Genomic DNA, 24,760 nt, shown 5'->3' with positions numbered 1-24,760 from the left:
GGGATTTTCTTTAAGTATAATTTAATGATGTTATTCAAAATTGCCTGTAGCATGCATTACATTTGCAACAAAATATGAGTAATATTTTAAAGGAGAAAAGTACAGTCTTTTTTTTTTATTACTCCCTGTTTGTAGAGCTGAATCTGGTGAAATGGTGTGTAAAATGACATCAAGACCTTCTGCCAAACACTTTCCATGAAAAATGTAAGTGTCTCTTGGGCTACATTGCTGAGGTAACATGTTTTATCACTTGGGTCATTTTACCTGGCATACTCTCCCATCAATTTCAATTTCAGCTTGAGTCTAGAAAGGTCATATCAAGAAGGTATTAGAATGAACAGTCCTGTCCGTTCATCCTAATGAAAGTGAGATTTTTCTCGATTTCAAAGGACCTACCTCTGTATCTGCAGTTGAAGTCTGGACTATGTAGTGATACGGGCTCATCCCAGCAGCGACTTTCATTCTACTTTATAGACCTTCAAAGGCTGAGTAGAGCAACTACGGGTGAGGAGGGAGAGAGAGGGAGGAGGGGGTCAGAGAACCTCAGCCTCCAGTCTCAGCCAGTGAATAAGCAGGTAGACATCTTTGGGGCCTTAATTCTCTCACCTTTGAAAATAGATGATAAATAGTACTTACCTTAAAGAACTTCTGTCAGAATTTGATGAAGAAATACCTGTGCTCTAACCAGTGCCTGACACATACAGTGGTAGACAAGTCTTAATTGAAGATCAATTTTACTTCTTCTAAATTCTGTACTAAAGCAGTCCCCCCAGTTTGACTCCCTTATCACAATATGGAATCGTGAACCTGCATTTCCCACTCCTTTTCTGCCTCCCAATCTTCCAGCTACAGGGCCGGGGTGCTGTCCCTGAGGTGTTTAGTGCCCAAGGGTAGCATTCTACTACTTGAGCAATAACTCCACTTCTGGCTTGTGTCTCCCAGACGTCCCTGGCTGAACTGGTTCTGTTCCTGGCTCCTCAGATACCAGCCTGCTGAGTAGCATGAGCTCCTGGCACCCAGCCCTTCATCTTCTCATCGGAAGTGACCATTCCCCATGGACACGGTTGCTCTTGCGGTGCTGCTCTCTATTGCACGTGGCTTAGGCTACTCTGCATTAGCTTACTTACACATTGCCCAGTTCTGGAGACAACGCTTGGTCGTATCTTTCCCAGAATGGCATCAAACTGAACGTCCCTTCACAAGGATTCGAACACCACACAGAGAAACCTCCTAGGAGTCAGTAAATAGTTTAGGCTTAGCAGAATTAACCTTTACAGTTTGGATGCCTACAATAGGCTGATGTTCAGGTACCAGGGAGAGTGTTTTGCATGTAAATATATTTTCATTTTACTTAGAGGGTCATTTTCCATCCCAGGGTGAACTCTCAGGCATTTCCGATTATTTTCATCATCTTAGTAATGGCGTAAATCCTCCAGTGCCTTCTAGGCCCAAGGAGATTGTTATTTCAATCACTAAGCTAATTCCTGCCTAGGGTAGCAGAGTTCTAAACCCTCTGTAGAGCCAGTGCCCGCCCTGCCCTGCCAGGGTCTGCTTCGGGTGGAAGTCAGCCCACCCGGGGAAGGAGGAGCTGGTGGCACGAGTCCCTTTCTGCCCTGTGAGACAGCTTCAGATGCCCTCCCCACGAAGGGGCTGGGGTGGGAGAGGAGGAAGCATGTAGAGACGTGGCCGCTCCGGTTGTCTGGCGCTGTTGGAAGCTCTGAGCTGTCCTGTGGCCATGATGGGCAGCACTACTCCTCAGGTAGAGCCTCTGCAAGACATGGCCGGTTCTTCCTCTAAAGCGCTTCATCCTTCCAGCATCTCTCGGTGACTCCTTTCTTTCTAACTTCTGCTGGGGCCTCTGGCTTAGGCCTGTAATCCTAGCTAGTCAGGGAAAGGATGCAATCGGAGGGATGCCCTTCAAAGCCAGCCTGGAAAGGTCGAGGAAACTCTTCTCTCCAATTCACCCCAAAAGGCTAGAGTGGAGATGGGGCCCAAGTTGTAGAGAGACAGCCTTGAGAGAAACAGCTAAAGACAGCGCCTAGGCCTTGGGCACAAAACACCACAACAAACAAGCAAGCAAAAGCAGTGCCAGTGTGCACTGGTGTGTGTTTGGGGTACACGCTGAGTACCCCTTGGGGCTGTTGATGGTTCCTTTGCAAGTACTGCAGCTGAGGTCTATCGAATACATTGCTATAAGAACGTGGACATATTTAAGTCCACTTTGACCTAGCCTTTGGGGAAGAATGAGTTATTACATAGCTCTTTAACATTCTGGTATACAACGTATAAATACGTTTGAATGGTAGAGGGTCATTAGTTATCCAGTAGATTCTCATGACTAGATTATATATAACCTTCAGCTACGGATCTCTGTTCTTTCCTTCCATTCATTTTAGGAACATATACTTACTGTACAAAGTAATGGGTGTTATAATGATGTTTCCATGCATGCATAAAATGTTCTGTGATCATATTCACTTTCCTCTTGTTCTGTTTCCACTTCACTAACAGCGTTCTCTTTACTTTCATATTTCCCCACTGCACTCCCAAATTCTACATGTGGTGAACATATGATACTTGTTCTTTGTAATGCCCCGGGATCTTCAGCTTGGAGGGCGAATGCCTACTATGTAATAAGAGCTCAACTCAGGGCTTCGGGGTGGCTCGGTGTTAGCGTGCTGGCCTAGCAGACACAAGATCCTGAGCTTGATTACCAGAGCTGAAAACCAAAACAAACAAAACCCTTTGGTTGTTGCTGCTGCAATTGTTAAATGCAAATAGTATGTTTCAGCTTCGAAAATTTGAGTCTTATAAAAGGTAAATAGTTCATCCCCAGATGTTTGATCAATAAATTACTGGCCCAAAATTTGAAGAGCCAGAGGCAGAAAGCAGCTTGTACAACTAAATGTTTTATTTAAGCTTTTTGTTTACAATTGCTAATGTGACCTATTATAAAATTATTTGTCTAGATATTGTAATTCATTTTATTTTCACAGCAATCCTCTAGAATTTAGTTGCCCTGCTTTTCAGATATCCATGCTTGTTGATAATCTGACTCCTTGTGCTACCTTTGGTAGTCAAACTGCCATCTGGTGTTTGATGTATGAATTGCAAGTTCAATGACCTTATAGCACAGGCTTTCAAATTTATAATAGTTTTTAAGCTTTATTTTCATTCTCTTGCTTACTCCTATCAATCCCACAGTGCAGAACAAAAACTTATTTGTACACCCAATGTGTAAGTATTCCAAGTTATTCAGAAATAAGAGGAGGACTAGGAACAGTCTGGACTGCAGGCAAAAGACCAAGACTCTTCCACAAGAAATAATAGCAAATCGGGCTAAGGGGATGACACAGAGGTAGAATATCTGCCTAACAAGTGTAAAGCTCTGAATTTAACCCCAATACTGAGAGTGCAAGAGAAGCATTCTGTGAAGCAGAAGTGCCCAGGAGTTGGGGCGCCTAGTTCTATTTCTAGTTTTCTCACTAACTTGCAGTGTTTCCGCTGGCAAAGTCTGCAGGTGCCAACTTCCTGTCCAGTAAGAATAATACCTTATGCTTTGGTAACTTCCCAGAGCTCCTTGTAGAACTCAGTAAAATAATTTATAATAAAACTGAAAAAAAGAAAGAAAAAAGAAACTAAAAGGGGTATGTCTCCACACAAATGAATGTTATGCGGTTGAGTCATTTGACTAGAACTTTAGATGTTTTGACATCTTAATAGTAAAAATGCGTAGGACTTACACTGTACATTTTATTTCAGGTAAAATGGCAAAAGTGTGGAAAATACAATAAAGTAACTTTGTATTCCTTTCTGATAGTCTAATGACTATGACAATCTATGATTTCTAGTACATATTTTCATGACAATATCATTTGAGATCAGATTTGTAGTCACAAATCTGTCTTGCCTTCAGTTTCAGAAGAAAAAGGCAGGAATTAGAAGTTAAATAGGTTTCTATCCAAATGTCTTAAATCAGTCTCTGCACAGCGAAAACAGAAACAGAAAAGTTGGAATTCTGTGTGATCTGGCATTCAGATTTTCAGTAATACTAGAACAATGAACCAAGGAAATTGTATTCCTACTCACACAGTTTAACATCATTATCTAATCATTGGCAAGACTCCAGAAAGGTGTAATAACTTTCTATGTGGATTACAAAATAGTTATTAGTGAGAGAGCTCATTTTATTATAATAACAACTGCTAAACTCTAATAATTATTCACAAAAGCCTGTTCAACTTTCAGATGTTGAACCTGACACATTAACTCCATTGGTCAAATTTTCTTAAATCTTAGTTACACTAAATGCAAAAATGCAGTGTAATCCTTAACTCAGAAAATACTGTTACTGCAGGACAGAGGATGAACTAATGCAACATTAATACTCACTTGACACTATGTTGGTAGGATCCTTACAACTATGGGAGAGGGGTGAAGGGAAGGGTAAGGGGGAGAAAATGAGGGATGGTGGAACAGTGTTTAAAAACAAATGTACTCATTACCTTCCTGATGTAACTGTAACTTCCCTGCTCATTGCTTCTTCAATAAAGATTTTAAAAAAGAAAATAGCTTTACTTTGCTTTGATTCTCTTAAATATTCCTCAGACTTATCCCAAATCTTCTCAAGATTAAAAGACAAGGAAATGTTTTTCACTAGGGAGAAAATTATGCTATATATGACCAAAATTTTGAAGTCACTATTTCATGTCATTTTTGGGCCATCTTTTCAGCTTGCCCAAAGTTAAGATCGGGGAATTTGGCCTGAGTGAACACTAGATTATCAACATTAGTAAGACAACCAAACACTGCTTGTGACTGCTGTAGGAAACAGTCTCTTACCTCTATTGAATTGGCTAAATGGCTTATTGGATTTTGTATTTCTCGGGCCCTTTTAACCAAAATCAAGAGACACAGGGTGAAAAAAGACAAACAACTACAAAAGCAATACTTGCAAAACTGTTTGGTGCAAGTGAACTGAACACCTCATGGGGGGAAAGGGAAAGGGGGAGGGGGGAGGGGGAATGAGGGACGAGGTAACAAACAGTACAAGAAATGTATCCAATGCCTAACGTATGAAACTGTAACCTCTCTGTACATCAGTTTGATAATAAAAATTTGAAAAAAAAGTATAAATGTTTCTTATCTAACTTAAAAAAATGGAATCATGTGAAATTTTCATTGTGCTTTTCAAATGATGTAAAATAATTACATATTTAAGGGACATTGATGTTTTCATACGTATATGTTTAATGTTCCAATGAAGGTAAGCATAGCTTCTCAAACACTTATTCTTTGACTTCAAAAGATTAGCTGATTGGTACTAAATTCAAATTAGGAAAAATACCAACTGTTGTTTGGATGCACAGAAGGGTAATTATGCTAACAGTACTATATGTATTTCAAAAAAGTGACAAAAGGATTCTGAATTAGGAAGTTTGGATACATTTTAATAACGTTGGACTTTATATGCCTATATTTAATAAAATGATAACTGTGTGTATGTGTGTATAAGAGAGAGACACACACACACACACACACACTGTCTCCGAGCTTTTTGTTTCACATTTTTCTATCTTTTCTTCTCCTTGTGCTCAAGGTTAGCACTCTACCACGAGAGCTGCAGCTCTTTCCAGTTTTGGGCTGGTTCACTGGAGATATAAGAATCTTTTGGACTTTGCTGCCTAGGCTGGATTCCAACAATGATCCTCAGATCTCAGCCTCCTGAGTAGCTAGGATGACAGGCGTGAACCACCAGCACCTGGCCAAACTATAACAACTTTTAAAATAAAATGCCCAAATAGCAAGACGATAGTTTTGAAGATGATCTATATTTTATAACATGGGAAATGTCATCCCACATGGGAAGACGATGATGTAAAGATTACTCAGGCAAATTGCTGAAGGAAACCATGTGAAAATGGAAAGAGCTTAAGTAGATCAAAATGAAAAGGGTTAAAAGGTGACCATTTTTTTTCTGCACCTTAGACCGTATGTCAGAGGAATTACAGATTGAGTTACATTGTGATTCTCTGCAGTGTGGTTTCTTCTGGTGGGAGTCATGTGGGTCCCTTAGGTTGCAGAGTTTTACCACGGAATGTTTTGCCATGTCTTCTATTGTGAACCTCTATAGGCCATTATAAGCAGATATGAAATGTTACACTTCTGGCTCCTGGACAGTGCACTTCCTTTTCTGTTTCCCCCTTGATGAGCAGAGCCAGTATCAGGAACCTGCCATGCATACAAGCCTGTAGCCTAACCCTCTACTTATCCCTTCCTGTGGCCACAGTTCATATTGTCACCCATGTGCCAATAAGTCCCTAAACACGGTGTTTAGGGAGCCTCAGATCCTTTGGACAGAAAGATCTCAAGCTTCATTAACCCATTGGTTGTTGTCAGATTTCATTATCTTTTTAAAATTGGCTTTTGAGTTGTTATAAATATATTTCCAAATAAATCTAGAATTTCTAAGTGCTTGGAATTGACCAGGTCATATTATCACAATTGAGGATTACTTCTGAGTACTTGACTAGCATGTAAACTTCTAGACAAATGGAAACAAGGCAGCTTTTTCTATCATCAGGGCTTAGAGTTGCACTCGGCAGTGAAGGAAGGCCTGTTCACGTTACTAGGAGACAAGCATCTAATTATGGGTTAATGACTAGATTAGAAAGTATGTCTCCCAAGGGCATTTGCATTTTAAAAGGGGCCACCTCTGTGCTCTCCAAGGAATTCACTGAGTTTTCTATTTTAATTGGTAGTGAGTAGGAATCTCCAATGTTGACCTATCACACTTTATATAGAGCAAGTTGGTGATACTTTTTAAAATAGGTAAATACCTCATAATTGCTACAGCATAGTCGGTAACCACTTTTCTGCTTCATTAGTAGCTTCCCTTCTAACCCAGTAATACTGAGGTCAGCTAAGCCCTATGGTAACTACAGGCGTGTGTGTGTGTGTGTGTGTGTGTGTGTGTGTGTAATATTTGGATGTCTCTTCATGTATGTAAATGTGTATCTATCTATATTCAAACACATAAAGAAATATAGCTAAATTGATTTATACCCAAACATTAAGATGAATATCTCATTATAGCAAGACATAATGCTTTTATTTGTGACTACAGCATTGGTCAGAATACAAAGGATGAAGAGTATCAAAGAATGAATATTCTTAGATTAGATTCTTAGTTTTAGAACCAGCATCGTAAATTGTATAAGATAGGTCAGAATCCATATGTTCATTTGACAAATTGATTTTAAGAATGTCAATTTAATCACAAGGACAAGGATAATAATAAATATGCAGTTGAAACACAGAAGTTTTTCCTGAAACTCACAGATTTCCCTTACGCCACTGTTTTTAGTAGTCTAGGACATAGTTTCCACATATAGGTCTTGGCTTTTTATATAATCCTTTTCCATAGAGCAAGAACATTTCCATAAATATACATCATTTTATTTAGGCCAATATGAAAACTAGTTTGTACTCACAATATCAGCCAATAGCCAGAAGTAAATGAATTCTAGGTTAATAGTGAGAAATTTCTATGTAAATAAATTGTATCATGCTGATGATTGTCAACATTATCGTTATAAATACTATGACATTAACTGTATTAAGTTAATCAAGTAAATTTCTCTAGAGAGCACTAGGGAGCAAGAGGGACTAGTAGGGGCTGGGAATATGGCCTAGTGGTAGAGTGCTGGCCTCATATACCTGAAGCCCTGGGTTCGATTCCTCAGCACCACATATATAGGAAAAGCCAGAAGTGGCGCTGTCGCTCAAATGGTAGAGTGCTAGCCTTGAGCAAAAAGAAGCCAGGGACAGTGCTCAGGCCCTGAGCCCAAACCCCAGGACTGGAAAAAAAAAAGAGGGAATAGTAATATGGAGGATTAGTACTGATTGGTATGATTAGTTATACTCCCTTCTTAATCATTCAAAAGTCATTTGTTGACTGTGATGAAGGAGGGAACTAGTGATAAAAGGAATAAAAAAAAAAAAAGGCCCTAGCATTCTGATGAAGGAAAGAAAAAAGAGCCTAAGATTTTTGAAATGATGGGGCATCAGGCAACCCATGGATTACAGGGAAGAAACTGGATCCACCATATAGAGCTTGCTAAGTTGTCTTAGATATAGTTGTAGAGCTGAGATCAAAACCCAGGTCTTGTTTTCCCAGTTCCGCATTCAATTATAACAGACTACTGTGCTCTTTCTTGAAGATACTGTGAAAAAATATAGGGAAAATCATTATAACAGAGCAGTTGAACATGAGTATTGTTATATGCATAGATTTCATTGACAAAAATTAAATTAGAGGGTCCACTCTAGGGTCATATATACACAAACATATGAAGTAAAGTGTAGGGAAGAATTTCAGTAGTGTAATTCCTTTGAATAATGAACTTACAGTCTAATAAAAGGAGCACCAGGAAGCTGAGACTTGAGGTGTCAGGTGTGGGGTGAGCTCAGCGGAGGGCCGTAAACAATGACGAGGAGGGTGGGAGGATGCAGTCATAATAGTCCATGTGGATCTGTGAGAATGGATCTAGGAAAATGAATGGGATGGGAGGATTGGGGTGAGGAGGAGAATGATGAAAAGAGCAACATCGATCCGATTCATTGTCCTCACAAACTGACACGTTGTGAAACTGCTTGAGACAACTACTTAAAGCTTTAGATTAGAAATAAAAAGCATGGTCTACTCAGTGCTTTAGTTTCTTGTCCAGCCCATGGAAGAAGCACATGGTAGTATCAGTCATGTGATTCCAAGCTGCACAAGTTTTACAGAACTTCTGACATTACTCGAGGCTTTGAGTTTTGAATCTTTTTTTTTTTTTCATGTTTAAAAGGTAATTGCTGTTCCCCTCTGGTGACCCTGGCTCTGTTCTTTCCCCAATAGCAGCACTACTGTTTCTAATGTTAGGGATTGTCCATCTGTCCCACTGAGAGAGACAAGGATAGCAAGGAGACTTTCAAAAAGCTTCTTGATGATCAGTAAAGAATCAGTTACACAAAACTGCAATAATGATAACACTTGGGACTTCTATGTTAATTTCAGTCATGAATTTTGAGCAAGGAGGTGATAAAAAATAAGTTGAAATTGTGTATAGAGTGAAAGGCAGGCCTTCAATTATTTTGCTAGTGTTTTATTCTTAAATCAGCAATGCTTTCTTTTGTTCCCTCTCCTTTGTCATTTTTCCATCCATCCATCCATCCACCCCCCATCCCCCCACACATATATCACGGAGCTTTCTAGTCAGCACTGCTCAGCTAAAGAAAGTTGGCTTTGAAAAGCAGAAAATCTTTCAGGAAGCATATTCACTTTTTCTTTAATATAATCCTTGCACACATTAAGCATCCCTAAAGCATCATGCATGGAATGACAAAGTGTTGCCTTGTCAACTATGTTTCCTCTTTATCAGCGCTTTCACTTGGGATTTAACCTGCGCAGCCATTATTCCACAGGATTACACAATGATGTCATTCGCAGCACACAGGATGAGATGGAGGAGTAGAGCACACTCTGGACTTCACTTAGTTAAAATGCGTGTGTTTAAAGGGATTTGAGGACTACATTCTCTCATAAAGATTTTCTTAAAAAGGGAAGATACTAGAATAACCTTGGTCTTTTTGGAGGATGGGGGTCTGCAGGATTGATAGGAAATTGGCTGTTCCCTTGGCAACACAAGCATTCATAAAAGAGTTTAGGAAGCTATCTAGAACATCGTTGGCTGTAAAAATGCTGAAATGTCACCGAAAGTGAAGGTCTGGCTGACATTAGTTTAGCAAATGCCATTTTACTTGATTTTGACAATAATATACTGTAGGCAGGATAACCATTAATGCGGTTAAAAAAAATTAACTGGGACCAGCAGTCTAGTAAGGCCTGGGCACTTTTTATTCTTCTTTTCTTCTTGTCAGAGAACTGTAACAAGGGGGGGGGGGGAAAGCACTGCCCAGGGTTTTTATATTTTTATTATTATTTTTGCCTCAGGGCCTAAGCACTGTCCCTGGCTTCTTTTTGCTCAAGACTAGCACCTACCAGTTGAGCCACAGTGCTACTTCCAGTTTTTTCTGTGTATGTGGTGCTAAGGAATCGAACCCATGGCTTCATGCATGCTAGGCAAGCACTCTACCACTAGACCACATTCTCAGCCCGGCAACACCCAGTTTTAAAATGGAGAAATACTTTCCCTGCAAACATTATCTCTACCTGTGAAATGTAAACATAAACCATCTTCAACAAAATTCAAAGACATTAAGGTCTCCTTCACAGTGAGTCAGACCTGAGAAATTCAGCAAAGGTCAAACAGGAAAACACCAGGGAAGATACCTACATCTCTCAATTTTATTGATGGTTAGATCAAGAGACGCTAAAACAGATGAGGTAGTCTCCGGTGGGGAGGGGTGGGGACCAGATTCTGTCTAAAACAACAGAACTGGGATGAATGATAATAAGAGAGGTTTTCTGAGACACTATCTGTTAGAATAAAGTAGTAGGAGAAGCAGGCTTAAAGGAAAAGTGTCAGGTGGCCCTTACCAGGGATACCCAGTGAGAAATGTGCTTGTAGGTGATTCCCACCAGGGAAAACATGGTAGGGTATAAATCCCGAAGCCTGGATGATATGGGCCAATCACTTAATGCGGTCTCGCAATGCAATCTCAAGAGGTCACAACAAGGAAACATATGAGGATAGTGTTGGTACACCATAGTTTACTATTTTGCAGAATTTTTTATGTACACAATTGTACATGTTATACTTTGATAAGATTGACAGGCTAACAGGTTTAGGTTTATGTTAAGATTGTTACAAACATGAGGGATACATGTACTATCATGAGACACCGGGGATTTTTCAGTTCCATTGTCATGTATGTATGTGGCTGACAAAACACTATTATGTTCATATTCACAGAAATATCTGTACTTAAGGCAAAGAAGGCCAAAGAGACTCCCAGAGGAGTGTCACTGCCACTTGGTTGTCTCAGGAGAGAATAACAGATTAAAAGAGCTCCCAGATCCACAGTCCTGCCACTAGGAACTTTGAGGTAACCAAGGATTGCTTAGCTCCAAATGCTGTCTTTCCCACTGTGTGCATTATCACGCAAATAAGCCAGGAAGAAGTTACATTCTTTCATGTAATAACAAAAGCAGACCTGCAGTGTTCTCACTGAAACACTCCAAGAAAAGGAGAGCAGAGATAAAAACCACTCAACAGAAAGAAGAAAAACAAAGATGAACCCACTGACTGCAAAAGAATATCATCAAATATGCTGTTCTATCTCAAAGAGTACAAGAAAACAAGGTTCACATAAATATGGGGGAATTGGAAATACTGTGGAAAAAGTCAAAACAAGATGCAGTCCGCTTTCTTTTGCTGTGTTCTTAGGATGGGGTTCACCAAGTGTCCTTATAAAGCTATACTACGGGCCGGGAGCTTGTGTGCAAGTGGGTAGCACTGCTGTTTCCTTGCTTTCCTGTATCTGCAAACACCCCTGTGCTCAGTGCTGTGAGAAATAAAGCTTTCATAGATGTTGTAATTATATCCATCGCTAATTTTACTTTGCATTGTTTCCTGCATTTTGTCAAAAGTGGTAACATGTAAGCAAAAATAAAATTCCTACGTGGTTGTAAGATTTACCTTTGAAATCATTCAGATACAGAGCTAGTGTAGGTACATCTTATCTGAGTACACTGGAAACCATGTATACTGGTGTTAGAACTAGGAAATTGAAAGGGAATACCAAATTCGAGAGACACAGGGTAAAAAAAGAAACAACTACAAAAGCAATGCTTGCAAAACTGTTTGGTGTGAATGAACTGAACACCTCATTGGGTGGGGGGGAGGGAAAGGGGGAGGGAGGAGGGGGAACGAGGGAGGAGGTAACAAACAGTACAAGAAATGTACCCAAGGCCTAAGGTATGAAACTGTAACCTCCCTGTAATTCAGTTTGATAAATAAATAAATGTACTTGCCTTACACAAGAAACTGTAACCCCTCTGTGCTTCACTTTGACAATAAAGAGAAAAAACTTAAAAAAAAAAAAGAAACCATTCACAGAGGTAAAAAAAAATGTGCTAGGCCATTGTAAATGACAGTCTATTAAAAACATGTGCTTTTTTTTTTAAAAAGAGAAGTACTTTGCCTATTTAATCAGTACACAATATGTCTGTCTTGAAGAAATAAATGCTGCTTAGAGATACTCTTAATTTTTTTATTTTTGTGCCCAAGTATATTTTCTATTGATCTATGCAAAAATGGGATAGAAGAACCTGCACTATTCTTTCCTTCTTGGTCTCTATCATATCTATCTATCTATCTATCTATCTATCTATCTATCTATCTATCTATCTATCGCTGGTCTTGGGCTTGAACCCAGGACCTAGGTACTGTCCCTGGCTTCTTTTGCTTAAGGGTAGCACTCTTACCACTTGAGCCACAGCTCCACTTGTTTTGTTGTTGTTTTAATTTATTGGAGACAGAGTCTTATGGACTTTCCTGTGAAGGCTGGCTTTGAATCGCAATCCTATCCTCAGATCTTAGCCTCCTTAGTGGCTAGGACTACAAATGGGAGCCACCTGTGCCCGGCTTGGTCTTTTGCTCAACATGACCATAAAGTGAATAAAAATGTATTAATTTTAGCTCATTGTCTTGAATGTCTTCATAGTTCAGCCTGATGGTGATCAATATTTTGCAATGTACAGACCAGCCTCTCATGATGAAGAACTATCTGAACCCAACAGTCAATGGTGCTGAGGCTTTGGGAAAACTGAGCTTACCTTTAGGTTAGTGAAGTTTATAGGATTTCCCTTGCAGATTCCCATTATTCACGTCAGGTGGACAGATGATCATTTAAGTTGTTTGGCATAAATCATACTGAAATCATACTTATTATTTTTGTAGTTGGAGAAGTATCATGGTCAGCCTTGCTGAAGTGGTCATAAACGATGAACTATGCAGCCTTGCTTCTTACTGACAGCTGTGTTGTGTTCAGGATCAACTTTGGGATAAGTTTATACTAAGCCAGAGCAAGAGAAAGACAACCTTGGGTCCTTGATGACAGAACTCGGCTGACAGAACTGTGGCTGAAGCCAGCCCCATCTTTAGACCTTTAGACAGGGGAAACAATAAATTTTCTTATAGTGTAAGCAATTTCAATTGGCAGCTTTTACATGCAATAAAAATAGTGGCATATATGTGTGTGTATATATATGCATATACACACATACACACATGTGGATAAACCTTGCTTATACCAATTTATTGAAATTTAAAAATTAAACCACAAAGAAAACCAAATTAGAAAACTATCTAAAAAGATACAAATAAACAACTAATAAAAGATGAATATCAGCCAAATGTCAGCCAAACTAGAGTTTAGGTCATAATCTTATTATGTAACCTTGTAAATCACAGAGTACAAGGCATCCAATGGAAAGTAAGAGATTTCTCTTTTTGTGGTAGGGGAGGGTAGCACTGGGGTTTGAACTTGGATCCTTGTGCCTGTTTGCTCACAGTTGGCACCCTACCTCTTGAGCCATTGCTTTAGAACAGTTTTTTGTTTTTAGGTGCAGATGGAGTTGCATAGACTTTTCTGTCCAGGCTGGCTTTGAGCTGTTTGGCTACCAGAGTGGTTAGGATTCTAGGTGTGTCATCAGCACCTCACTTAGAACATTGTTTACCATTAGTGTAAAAATTTCCAATGTAAATCTAACATCATGAACTTAAAGGCATCATATAGGGGACTGAGGATGAATGGATCAAGAGTAAATCATGAATAGCATTGTAGAGTGACTGGACAATTCCCCAAGTTAACCATCTTAACTCTATGATGATTAGAAGATTGGGCTAATATTGAAATTACCTAGAATTTACTGTTAATTCCCTTCCTCCAAACACATCTACTGGGAATAGAGCTAAGTGAAAAAGATATTAAGCCAAACTTCCACTACCTAATAATTAGCTGTCATTTTTCACTTTGGCAGTTTTTGCTTTGAAAAAAGATTCTTGCAAACCACATAGTCTCAAAAGAAAAAAATATAAATTAAAAAGTACAGTATAAGTCACCTTTTCCATGATTATACAGCAAGTATGACTTCACTGTAGTCATTAAACTCAACAGTTCTATTGTGTAAGTAGAGAATGTGCTTGCAAGAATCTTAGTAGGCAGCCCAAGCTCGTCACCAACTCGTAATTGTCCTGACGTGGCTCACTGAGTGGTGAGGACGGGCCGACAAGTCCACTTATACTTTCCAGTTTGTGAAGCAATGAATTTCTCTACTGACAGCCAATAATCAATTTTATTTAACATCTAAGTATTATTCAATACTTAAAAATTTCCGCATTCTATTTTGAAAGCTAAGATGAAAAAAAGAAAAGAGATAAAAAATTTACCATTTAAGTTACTCTGATACTAGAAAGAAAATATTTTAATTGAGTTCAACTTAAAAAATAAGATGTTGCCTTACCACCATGAATACATCAACCACATTTTCACATACAGAAAATTTACATTCAATTGCTTACAAGACAAATCGTCATATAATACATTTACATTCATGTGAAGTATATGAACTTATTTAATTGTATACATTTTTTTACCATTGTATCTGATACCTTTCAAAATGACAACTGCAAGAAATAATATGCTAATTTTCTAAAAGTTAGCTAATACAATGTTATTTAAGGTTAGAAGAGTCTCTTTTGAAGAATTAAATTTCATTCATACAGTGAAGTTCCAGTGATTCTTCTAAATACGCGTTTGAAGGTAAAATTTTTTACCAATTTTAGTTATATAACTTGCAAGGCATGACAGTTTGAGCAGGCTGCATTGATTTATAGTTTAAGTCATTTCAAATAGTTCACACTTTTTGTGCAATGAGGGGAAAGCACCAATAATTAGGTTGACACATTTTCATATCATGGATGAAATCACAGCACTATGGTTTCAATTTCCCTTTAAAACCCAATCACTTATAAAAAATGTGTATTTCCAAGGCTCAACTTTTGCTTTGTCAATGAGACTGACTGACAGATTAGAGACAAAGATGGTAATGGTAAAAAAAAAAAAAAAAAAAGATGCTATACATAATACCTACTAACCTAATAGAGCTCAGCTTAAAATGGACAATTTTCCATTTTTGAGCTGGGGTTACTTACAAAGAAACTCTAAAGGTGCCTTTCTTGCCAATATATAAAGCAAAAATTTCCTAGATGATCAAGCACCTCTTATGGTAAGGAAATATATAAAGAAAATATTTTCTACAAAATAATATACAAATTTATGTGCATAAAGGTAAATTCCTCCCAACTGTAAATGTACTAGTTTTCAATAACTGGCAATAAAAAAATCAAAGCACGGATTTAAAAAACAACCCATATGCTATTAATCCAGTTATTAAATATTGCAGCATATATGTATGTCACTGTAACACTTAAGAAAACATTTTTCGAATGTAAATCGCCAATGAGATCTCTTTGGAAACATAACTGTGTAAAGTCTCCAATACATATGTAATCTTACCTATCCATTTTGCTAAGCTAAAAGCTTTTATAGCTAAGATGCTAAGACTCTCCTGTGGAGAATTCAAGTGTGCAGAGGTCACGCAGAAGGCTGTGCTTTGGTACAGGCCAGCTGGGCATTGATGCCCTTTTCCTTATTCCACGTACATAGGAAGTACTGTACGAATAATGACAGACACTTTTCACAACTGGTACTACTCACAGAATGATCAACATCTTCTAGGTTAAGAAGCAAGTTTCTATATGAATACAGAGATGTATAAGGGAAAACAAATTATTTGCTTTGACAGTTTTCAGTCAAGATTTATTACACATTTGTTTCTACTGCACAAGTGCTTTTTCTAAATACAAGAGTTCCATTTTCGGCTTCCTAGGCGTCATTTCTTTTTCCCAGTGCTTTTTTTGTGTTCAGGCACTTCTGGTTTGATAGTTACACTCTTTTTTCGAGATGAAGAATTTGGAAGACCGGCAGCAGAAGGTCCACTGACAGCTATACAAAAAGAAAGATGACTGCTTAGAGGTACACAAGAACGCAAGCTCAGCAGTATCCCAACACCACCGAGCGACAGTGAATGTAACCACTGCACAGCAAATGGAGACTAAACATTTTCTACTTTTAGAATCTAGAATTCCCTAGCAAGTTCAACGTCCTGAGTTCAATCCCCAGTGCCAAAAAAGAAAAGACAAAGAATCTAGAAAATCGAGTTAGTAATTCATTTTCATCTTTTAAAGTACTATTCATTTTCAAATATATACTTGTGATTGAGCTTTTTACCTTAGCTTACGATATCAGTTGCCTGCTGGCATTATTTTTTTATATTTAGTAAGGATTACAAACTTAACATGCAGAAAACTAAATTTAATATTTTCCCTATAAACATCAATTTTCTCCTGTATATTCTATCTCATTACTATCTAAAATGGTAGGTTAGAAAGTTAAGAAAATAGAAACATTCTTGACTTAGGACTCATTTTTCCAACACCAGAACCAATATCAATGCCTAGTCTAAGTGTACTTAGAACATGAGATTTAATTAGCTCGTATCCTGAGATCAGACCCCAGTGTGCATCACATAGAGTGGCACAAATTCTAACACTGACATGGCGAAGCAAGGCTAAGCCTTAGTACAACTGCAGCTGTTGGAAAAATGAGAGTCTAGGAAAGGAAAATCAGAGATGAAATTTTGTATATGAACCTTGATCAATGTTTGGGATTAGCAGGTTAAACTCCAACCAGCTTGGCTAAGGCTATAAGAGGTGAAGCGAAATTTGAGCTATCTGCCACTTCAATGGACAAAGTTGCAACTAAGTTGAACAATGTGTTAATAACTCTTTGCTTTAAAATAATAAAGCAGCAACAACAAAATATTCTTTGGAGCACTATAACCGAAATAACAGAACTCAGTTTCTATAAAACACCATTCATTATATCCAGGACATAATCCATAATCCATCTTATTTAGAATTCTTAATCTATTAAGAATGCAGAAGAGACTTTTTTTTTCTCTAACAACATATGATCTCTATTTTTTTTAATGCTAAAGACATTAAGGTAAAGGCAAAGTAAACTAGACAGAATCAGACTTCAGTAAAGAATAAAAAGCATAAAAAGCAGTAAAAATGTGGATAATTATATCATTTTCTTTCTCCTCTTAATTTCTTTAAAATAATTATGATTATTTAAAAGTGCCACAGCACAGCAGTTGAACTGTTATATGCAGGAGTTATATATGGCAGGCAGGGAAGGTAGATAAACCTATATGTCAGATTTATTAAAGGAAAACAAGGTAATTCTGCAATTAAAAGTTTTCTTTATGAAAATGATAGATTCTATTCCTGTCCACTTCTGCCAACATATGAATATTGTTAACAATCTGGATCTAATAAATGATCACTGACACAAATGGATACAGTTCAAATGGACATAAGTGCCATTTTGTTTCTTTCTTTCTTTGTAGGTGTTGCCGGGGACCAAACCTAGGAACTTGTACATACTAGGCAAGTACTCTACCACCAAGCCTATGCTCAGTCTCTAGAATAATCTTGTTTAAGTGCACTTGATATAAAAGATATACCAACGTTAGGTCATACAGCAAGTCTCACATTTATACAAATGAAATCAAATAAGTGTGTTTTGTAATTTAACAGAACTAAATAAAAATTGACAAGATTCTAACCCCCACCAAAATAATTGGATATAACACTAAATACCTCACAAATCAATAAAGAAAACCACATTCATTCACATTTTATTATATGTTTTTAACTAGATAATAAAAGTAAAAAATAACAACCTTATGTTTTTGATTTAATTAAAATGCATAGAGGGAAAGTTAGAACTTAACCCAAAGCGGAAAGAAAAAAAAAATCAAAGAACAGAAATAATTTGGTATAAAACAGAAAAACAATGAGATAAAGTTGGTCCTTTGAAAAAGCCAGAAAAATTGAAAAATGTCTTTTAAGAATAATAAAAAAACAACCTTGTAGTAGCATAACCAAGAGAAGTTGACCTCATAACAAAATTAAAAACTGATGAGTCTCTTACACCTATAATCCCAGCTATTGGAAAAGCTGAAATTGGTAAGATTAACATTCCAGGCCACCTCAGACAAAAAAGTTTGTGCAACTATTTCAAACCGTTTGTCCTGATAGGTACCTGTGATATCAGCTATAGTGGGAAACATAAATTGGAGGATTTTGGTCCTAGCCAGCCAGGGTTAAAAGTGAGGCCCTATCTACTGAATAATCAGGGTAGAAGAGAAGGAGTTATGGCTCATCCTGGCAAGTACAAAGCCCAGACAGAGTTCAAACCCCAGTACTGATTCCCACAAAAAAGAAATGACAAGCTAGCTTCTCGGACAAAATGGATAAATGATGTGAAAAATAAAAGTTGAAAAGTCTGTTGTAAAAATTAGTTCTATCAAACATTTAAAGAAATAAATCTCACAAAACCCCAAAGGAGGGATACTTCTCAAATCATTTAATGAAAACAGCACTACCCAGATACTGAAACACAAAAAATACAGATTCATGTCTTTTGTAAATATAGACACAAAAATCCTCCAAACTGAATTGACTTGTAAATTTCTTTTTTTTGGGGGGGAGGGGGTAGTTTTAATGTTGATGTCACACATCACGATCAAGTAGGGTAGGGTTCATCTCAGGAATGTAATATTAGCTAAACATCTGAAAAACCATTTATAACACATATACCACCGTTTTAACATTTCTGTTTTAAAATGCTCACAAAATGATGGGGTTACTATATGTTTAATATGTAAAGAACAGAGTATTGTGAATCAAAGCTCATTCAAATCCTAGGTAACTGGGCTGTAGATGTACTTCATAGGTAGTGTTTGTCTAGCCTGTGTGAAGTCCTACGTTTGATGCCCATCACTGCCAAGACAAAATAAATGAACAAACAAACAATCCAAATGCTAGGTTCAGTGACCACTAGCTTTGTGGACTGTTGTAAGTCACAACCTTAAAGTTAACCTTTCCATTTTAATGGACAAAAACAATATCAACCTCCTCAAAAAAAGGAAACCATACAAATTTCACTTGTCTTGTGTATGGAATGAAATTTAAGATACTTACTCCATATCTTAAACACTAGTTTTTGTTGTCGTTTTTAAGACAGGGTACTGCTATGTGGTCCAGGCTGTCCATGAATCAAGACCCTTCTACACCAGCCTCCTGAACGCTATAATTACTGGGGTGTATGAAGATGTTTGCCCATCACTGTAGTTTAATATTCTAATTAGAATGTACAAGATTCAAATCTACTTAAGATACTAATTTAAAAACCTAGTATTTGGTAGGAGGTATATTCGAGTCTGACAGAACAAATGAGTAGCACAAAACAAGATGCACTTGTTTTGACAATGATATGAATATAACATCAACAGTGGAGGATGAGATGGGTCTAGAGCGATGGGAAGGATTAGAATTTGGGGGGAAATGTCACAATTGCTAGGGGGATTTATTTGGGCAAAGGTGAAGAGTTCTGTTACAGTAAAATAGTAATAATGGTAGTTCACATTTATTGAGTGTTTACAAGATGTGTCAATTACATTACACTATTTTATTATAGTCATCTCTGACAATTTTATGGGGGCGTACCATTACCATAGAATTTTTATTACTTCAAGATTATGGATTAATGTGGTTAAGTAAATTGAGGTCAGATAACAAGTAGCAGAGGTGAAATACTAATGTGGATTCTGTAGTTTCTAAGTACAATCTCTTGTTTTTTTTTAATTCTTTTGTGTGATCCTATAGCTTGAATTTAGGGTCTGGGCACTGTCCCCTGAGCTTTTTTGCTTGATGCTAGCACTCTACCACTTGAACCATAGCTCTATGTTTTATTGATAGTTAACTGGAGATAAGAGTCATATGGACTTTCCTGCCCTAAGTGGCTTTGTACTGCAATCCTCAGATCTCAGCATCTTGAGAAGCTAGCTAGGATTATAGATGTGAGCTATAGGCACCCAGCTAAGTACAAACGGTTAATCAAAAGATTATGTTAAAATATTAGAAGGAAAATAAAGATATTTCCCATAAGGTTAACATCGAAAGCAATGGAATTATAAGGAATTCCTGAGAAAAAAAGACACAAGAGTAGAAAATAATAAACAGGATGTGAATGTTTCTGTCTTAGCAAAGCAGAAAGGATAATCAAGAGAATAAGAGAAATGGAAAAGACACTAAGAGTAGTATCTTGAGAGATGTGCTAAGAGACACAACAATAAAATATGCCAAGACAAAAAATACTGATGACAGATAATTGAATTCGGTAATCATACTGAGAATGGAGACAAGAAAAAAAATTCATGTAAAATGGTACCTTTGATGAAACAGAAAAGCAATAGAAAAAAATCTGTAAACTAGTTTGAGAAAAGTGTGAGTTTGAATACATTTTATTAACAGAAATGATCCCAGGGAAAGGGAAATAAGTACTAGACTGAAAAGGGAGGAGAGATAACAGAAATAAAAATACATACAAATATTCCTAACCTGCTTTCTGGCTTGCTTTAGTACTCTTTAAAGTAGCTGATGGTGTTGGGAGAATCTTTGCAGGTGTATATGTATTTAGAGATATTTTTCTTCTCTGGACTGGACTGGATCGTGAGACTATATGGGCTGGAAAAAGAACAAACAAAATCAAACATGAAAAATTAATAATGTCTTCCAAGTCTATCTTAACACTGTTATGTTCTAACTGAACTATACTTTTCCAAAGGGAGGTAACATACAGTAGTTTGTAACACTTAGTCAGAATCCCTTCTGTTCATATAAACGAATAAATTCTTCAGAAAATTTTCTAAGCATCATAAAAAATTACTGTCCTAATTTGTTACTTTTTACAAAGCGCTATATCCTACTACTTACCCAAAGTGTTAAGGGGAAGGGCATGCATGTGTAGGTAGGTGTGGGCTCACAGGAACTCTCCTATGGACTGATTATTATTTAAATCATGTTTGGAGGATTTTTTTAGATATGATAATACATTATATGAATGTAAGATTTCTTGCAAATATAGTTCTACAAAAGATATGGCTCTACATTATACTGTTGCTGGATTGCAGACATTTCCTTTATATAAGAAAATGACTGGAGGGGAAATCAAGAAAAATAGTACATTGCACATTATACCGTTTGCCCTTCCTAAAGTTCTAGTCACTCCAAGTACTACTTAAGTTTATATTTCTATAACATTATCTACTGCTCAACAATGAAATATAAAGGCAAATCTTCCTACACATTTCAGGAGTCTTGTCTAGAGCTTCACTTGATGGAGAAGCAATGAAAGCGAGGAAGTCATCCACCTGCTTTAAAGACAGAGCATTGTGAAGAGTTTCTAGAGGACAAATGGACGGCACCATGGAATACAATTCAAAGCCTACAAGAGAAAAAAACAAACAAACAATGAAAAGTAAAGTTGAGCATTTTAAAAACTGGCAACTAGAAAGGAAGACAGCCGTTGTTTCAAAGTGGAAAATTCAGGTATTCCCAAGTTAACACATGCAAACACACAGATGTCAAGTCATGACACCAGATGCTTTGCACTATGGAGTTGAAACAAGACAGGACAAAGATTTCAGCTTAGATGTAATCATATAGTACAGCATGAACACCATTTCCTTCTATATTGATAGAACCTAAGAACAAGACTTCGAGGAAACATACACTTTGTTTGTAAAAGCCGGAGATGTTTGTAAAAGCCGGAGACTGAAGCCAGGCCTTCTACATGCCATGCTGCACCACTGCGAGCACCCAGCCCTTAACTTTTCTTTCTTTCTTTCTTTTTTTTTTTTTTGTTAATTCTGAGACAGGGTTTCTCTAAGTTGCCTAGACTGACTTTGAACTTGATAATACTGCCCAGGAATGCCTAAAGTTTGCAATCCTTCTGCCTTTGCCTCCTGGGCAGCGGAGATTACAGGTGTGTGATAGTGTGCCTGGCTCAGTTTTATCTCTTTAAAAGCCAAATCTCTCCAATAGCTGAATAAGCAGATGCTGAGGAACACCTCATGACAGAATGGTAAAGGTAATTTCTTGTTAAATAAACCATCACATAATTACTTATGAAGAATGAACTTCCTATACTGAATTATTACCAATAACTTCCATTATTAGAAATCACTGGTGAGTAATTAGGTCAAATAAGAAAGCAATACAAAATACAAATATGTCCATATTTAACAACAACAAAGAAATGTAAAAAGAGTCACGAAACCATCATGCAGATAAGTATTAATACTATCAGTAAAAACAAAGGCAGTTAAACAGTTTATTTTACAAAAATAAGCTACAGGTTATTCATTTTTAAGAAAATTATTCACTTAAAGTTTATTCAACAGGATGGCTTTTAACACTGTTTTCATATTCTCTTAAAAGTATCAAGTCTTTCTGCATCCATTTTCCCAAAAGTTCAGACTAATTATCCTCCAAAGAAATACTTTTAATTTTTTACTCACATAAAAGTCCAATACAGTAGTTAAAAGTAAAAATTACACAGACTGCTTCAAAAGGCATGTGCTTATTTAAAAGTACTGTTTTATTGATTTAATTTTTGTTTGTTTGTTTGTTTTTTTGGCCAGTCCTGGGCCTTGGACTCAGGGCCTGAGCACTGTCCCTGGCTTCTTTTTTGCTCAAGGCTAACACTCTGCCACTGAGCCATAGCGCCACTTCTGGCCGTTTTCTATATATGTGGTGCTGGGGAATCGAACCCAGGGCTTCATGTATACGAGGCATGCACTCTTGCCACTAGGCCATATTCCCAGCCTTCATTTAAATTTTAAGAGAAATATTGATCCATGCACTTCTAAAATTTTCAGTTGGGATAAATTGATGAAAAGCAATCTAATTTTCCTATAAAAATAAACAATTTACAAAAGGGATAGGTTCAATTTTCAGATGCAAAAACAAAGATGACAGCACATTTCACATACTTCAAAACAAGACCTATAACAGCAATTAAAACATCTCAGTTAAATACTGAAGAAATTAGGCTTCTACATTACATTTTTTAGTATAAAATTCATGCAAATAAGAGCAAATCCTTTCTTTGCATTTCTCATTTCCTCAGGATGTTTATATATTGGTAGTAATTATTGTCATTTGTCTGCTAGATTTTATAACAGTCAAATGACAATGCAATAAAGTTGCTCTGGACTATGTCTTCCTCCCCTTATCTTTAGTGTAAATTAGTTTCATGTGTAATGAAAGGTTTAGTGAGAAATCTAAAAAGCCACTCTGCTGCATGTTTAAAAGCCATGGAAACATACCGCTGGAGCCTAGAATTTCCACAGAGGAAACAGACCAGCACCTACAGAGGAGTAGTGTTCTGCACACAGACCCAGAAAACAAGGGAAAGCACTGTCAGTAGATACTTGTTTCACTATGGTTCCTTGAACTAAAGATGAAGGTAAGTCCATGATACATGTTAAACATGGAAATAACATGAAAGTTTTATGGAAAAAAGGTAAAAGAAAGTCAAATGACAATTCATAGGACAGATAAGACAACAAACATGGCATAAAAACAAAAGCCTTAAAAGAAATACTTCTAGGAGGGGTAACACTGTTAGAAAAAAAATGTACCTTACTTATGTAACTATAACCCCCTCTGTAGTCACCTCTACAATAAAAAGATTTGCATTTAAACAAAGAAATATTTCTAGAATTTAGAGGAATGTATTTTATATGAAGTTGTGTAATGTATGAAAAGCAACATTAGTAAGAAAAGCCTAAATTAAAGCAATAAAATTACTCTATTTTCTGTTTAACATATGTATTACTATTTTTATTTTCAGTTAAATGCAGAATTTTCCCATATAAAACATGCAATACTGGTTTAAAAACACATAAGTGCACATGATCCACTACTGATATTCTTAAGTTTGTTTAGAATTTTGTTACTTTTTTCTTGTGACTTCTGCTTTTCTTCTGAGAGGTTCTTATGCATAGACTACCTTAAAGACCCCATTTTTTGTTTTTCCTTCAAAAGTACCATTTAAATAGCTATAGTAGAAGAGAGGGTGAGATCTTATTTTACCTTCAAGCAGTATTACTTCACTGCTATTTAGGTGTGTAGTTAAAGGATTCCCCAAAGAGAGAAATAACCATAAATTGCTAAATCCTTAAATATTAGAAAAGTTTGTACTTTAAAAGTTTGAAAGTAATTTGCAGGTAAAAATAAGAATCAAAAGAACTCCAGAAATAAAAATATTTTCAGTCCAAATATAGCAAACCTATGTAGTAAAAAAAAAAAAAATTCTTTGGTCCTTAAATATTTTTAAAAGATTCAGAAATATTCCCTCTTGAACCACAAGATCATTATTTATTTAGGAAGCTAGAATATGACAGCAATTCAATTCACAAATTATGGTCAAGAAACACGTTCCTACTTAGCTTCAAAAATTGAATGCAATTCTAACTTGAGTTAGAAATCCTTCACATTTTAAGAAAAAGCAGTATGCCAGAGGAAGTGGGTGCTTGGAAATAGCAAACTGTATTGCAATGTAAGGACAAAGTTCCCAGAGTGCTTCAGAAGAAATCCAGTTCTGCTTTAGACAAACAGCCAGGGACAATATTACAGCGACATCTGCATCAGCTGGCTTCCTGGAATGTTTTAAAGATATGTCTCATTTGGCTCTTTCACATGGGTTGCTCTGTATTTTTGTTAACTATCTCAGTAATAAACACCATGTGACCAGGAAGAAATTAGGAGGA

At 36.9% G+C, this 24,760-nt stretch overlaps 1 protein-coding gene across 13 annotated transcripts in view; it reads right to left on the bottom strand.

The window, feature by feature from the left end:
- Positions 1–13,584: 13,584 nt before the first annotated feature.
- Positions 13,585–24,760, bottom strand: part of Ppip5k2 (diphosphoinositol pentakisphosphate kinase 2) — a 65,599-nt gene continuing 54,423 nt past the window's right edge. For all 13 annotated transcript variants that reach the window (XM_048331170.1, XM_048331169.1, XM_048331171.1 and 10 more), the window contains 3 exons: positions 21,289–21,429; positions 20,544–20,669; positions 13,585–16,017 (listed from right to left, as the gene is read on the bottom strand). In XM_048331170.1, the coding sequence (XP_048187127.1) occupies positions 15,905–16,017; positions 20,544–20,669; positions 21,289–21,429 (380 nt within the window). In that variant the 3' untranslated portion in view covers positions 13,585–15,904. The remainder of the gene's footprint in view (positions 16,018–20,543; positions 20,670–21,288; positions 21,430–24,760) is intronic.

Source organism: Perognathus longimembris, chromosome 22 (assembly GCF_023159225.1).
Source record: "Perognathus longimembris pacificus isolate PPM17 chromosome 22, ASM2315922v1, whole genome shotgun sequence".
NCBI lineage: Eukaryota > Metazoa > Chordata > Mammalia > Rodentia > Heteromyidae > Perognathus > Perognathus longimembris.
This window is presented reverse-complemented; position numbering and strand designations above follow the sequence as displayed.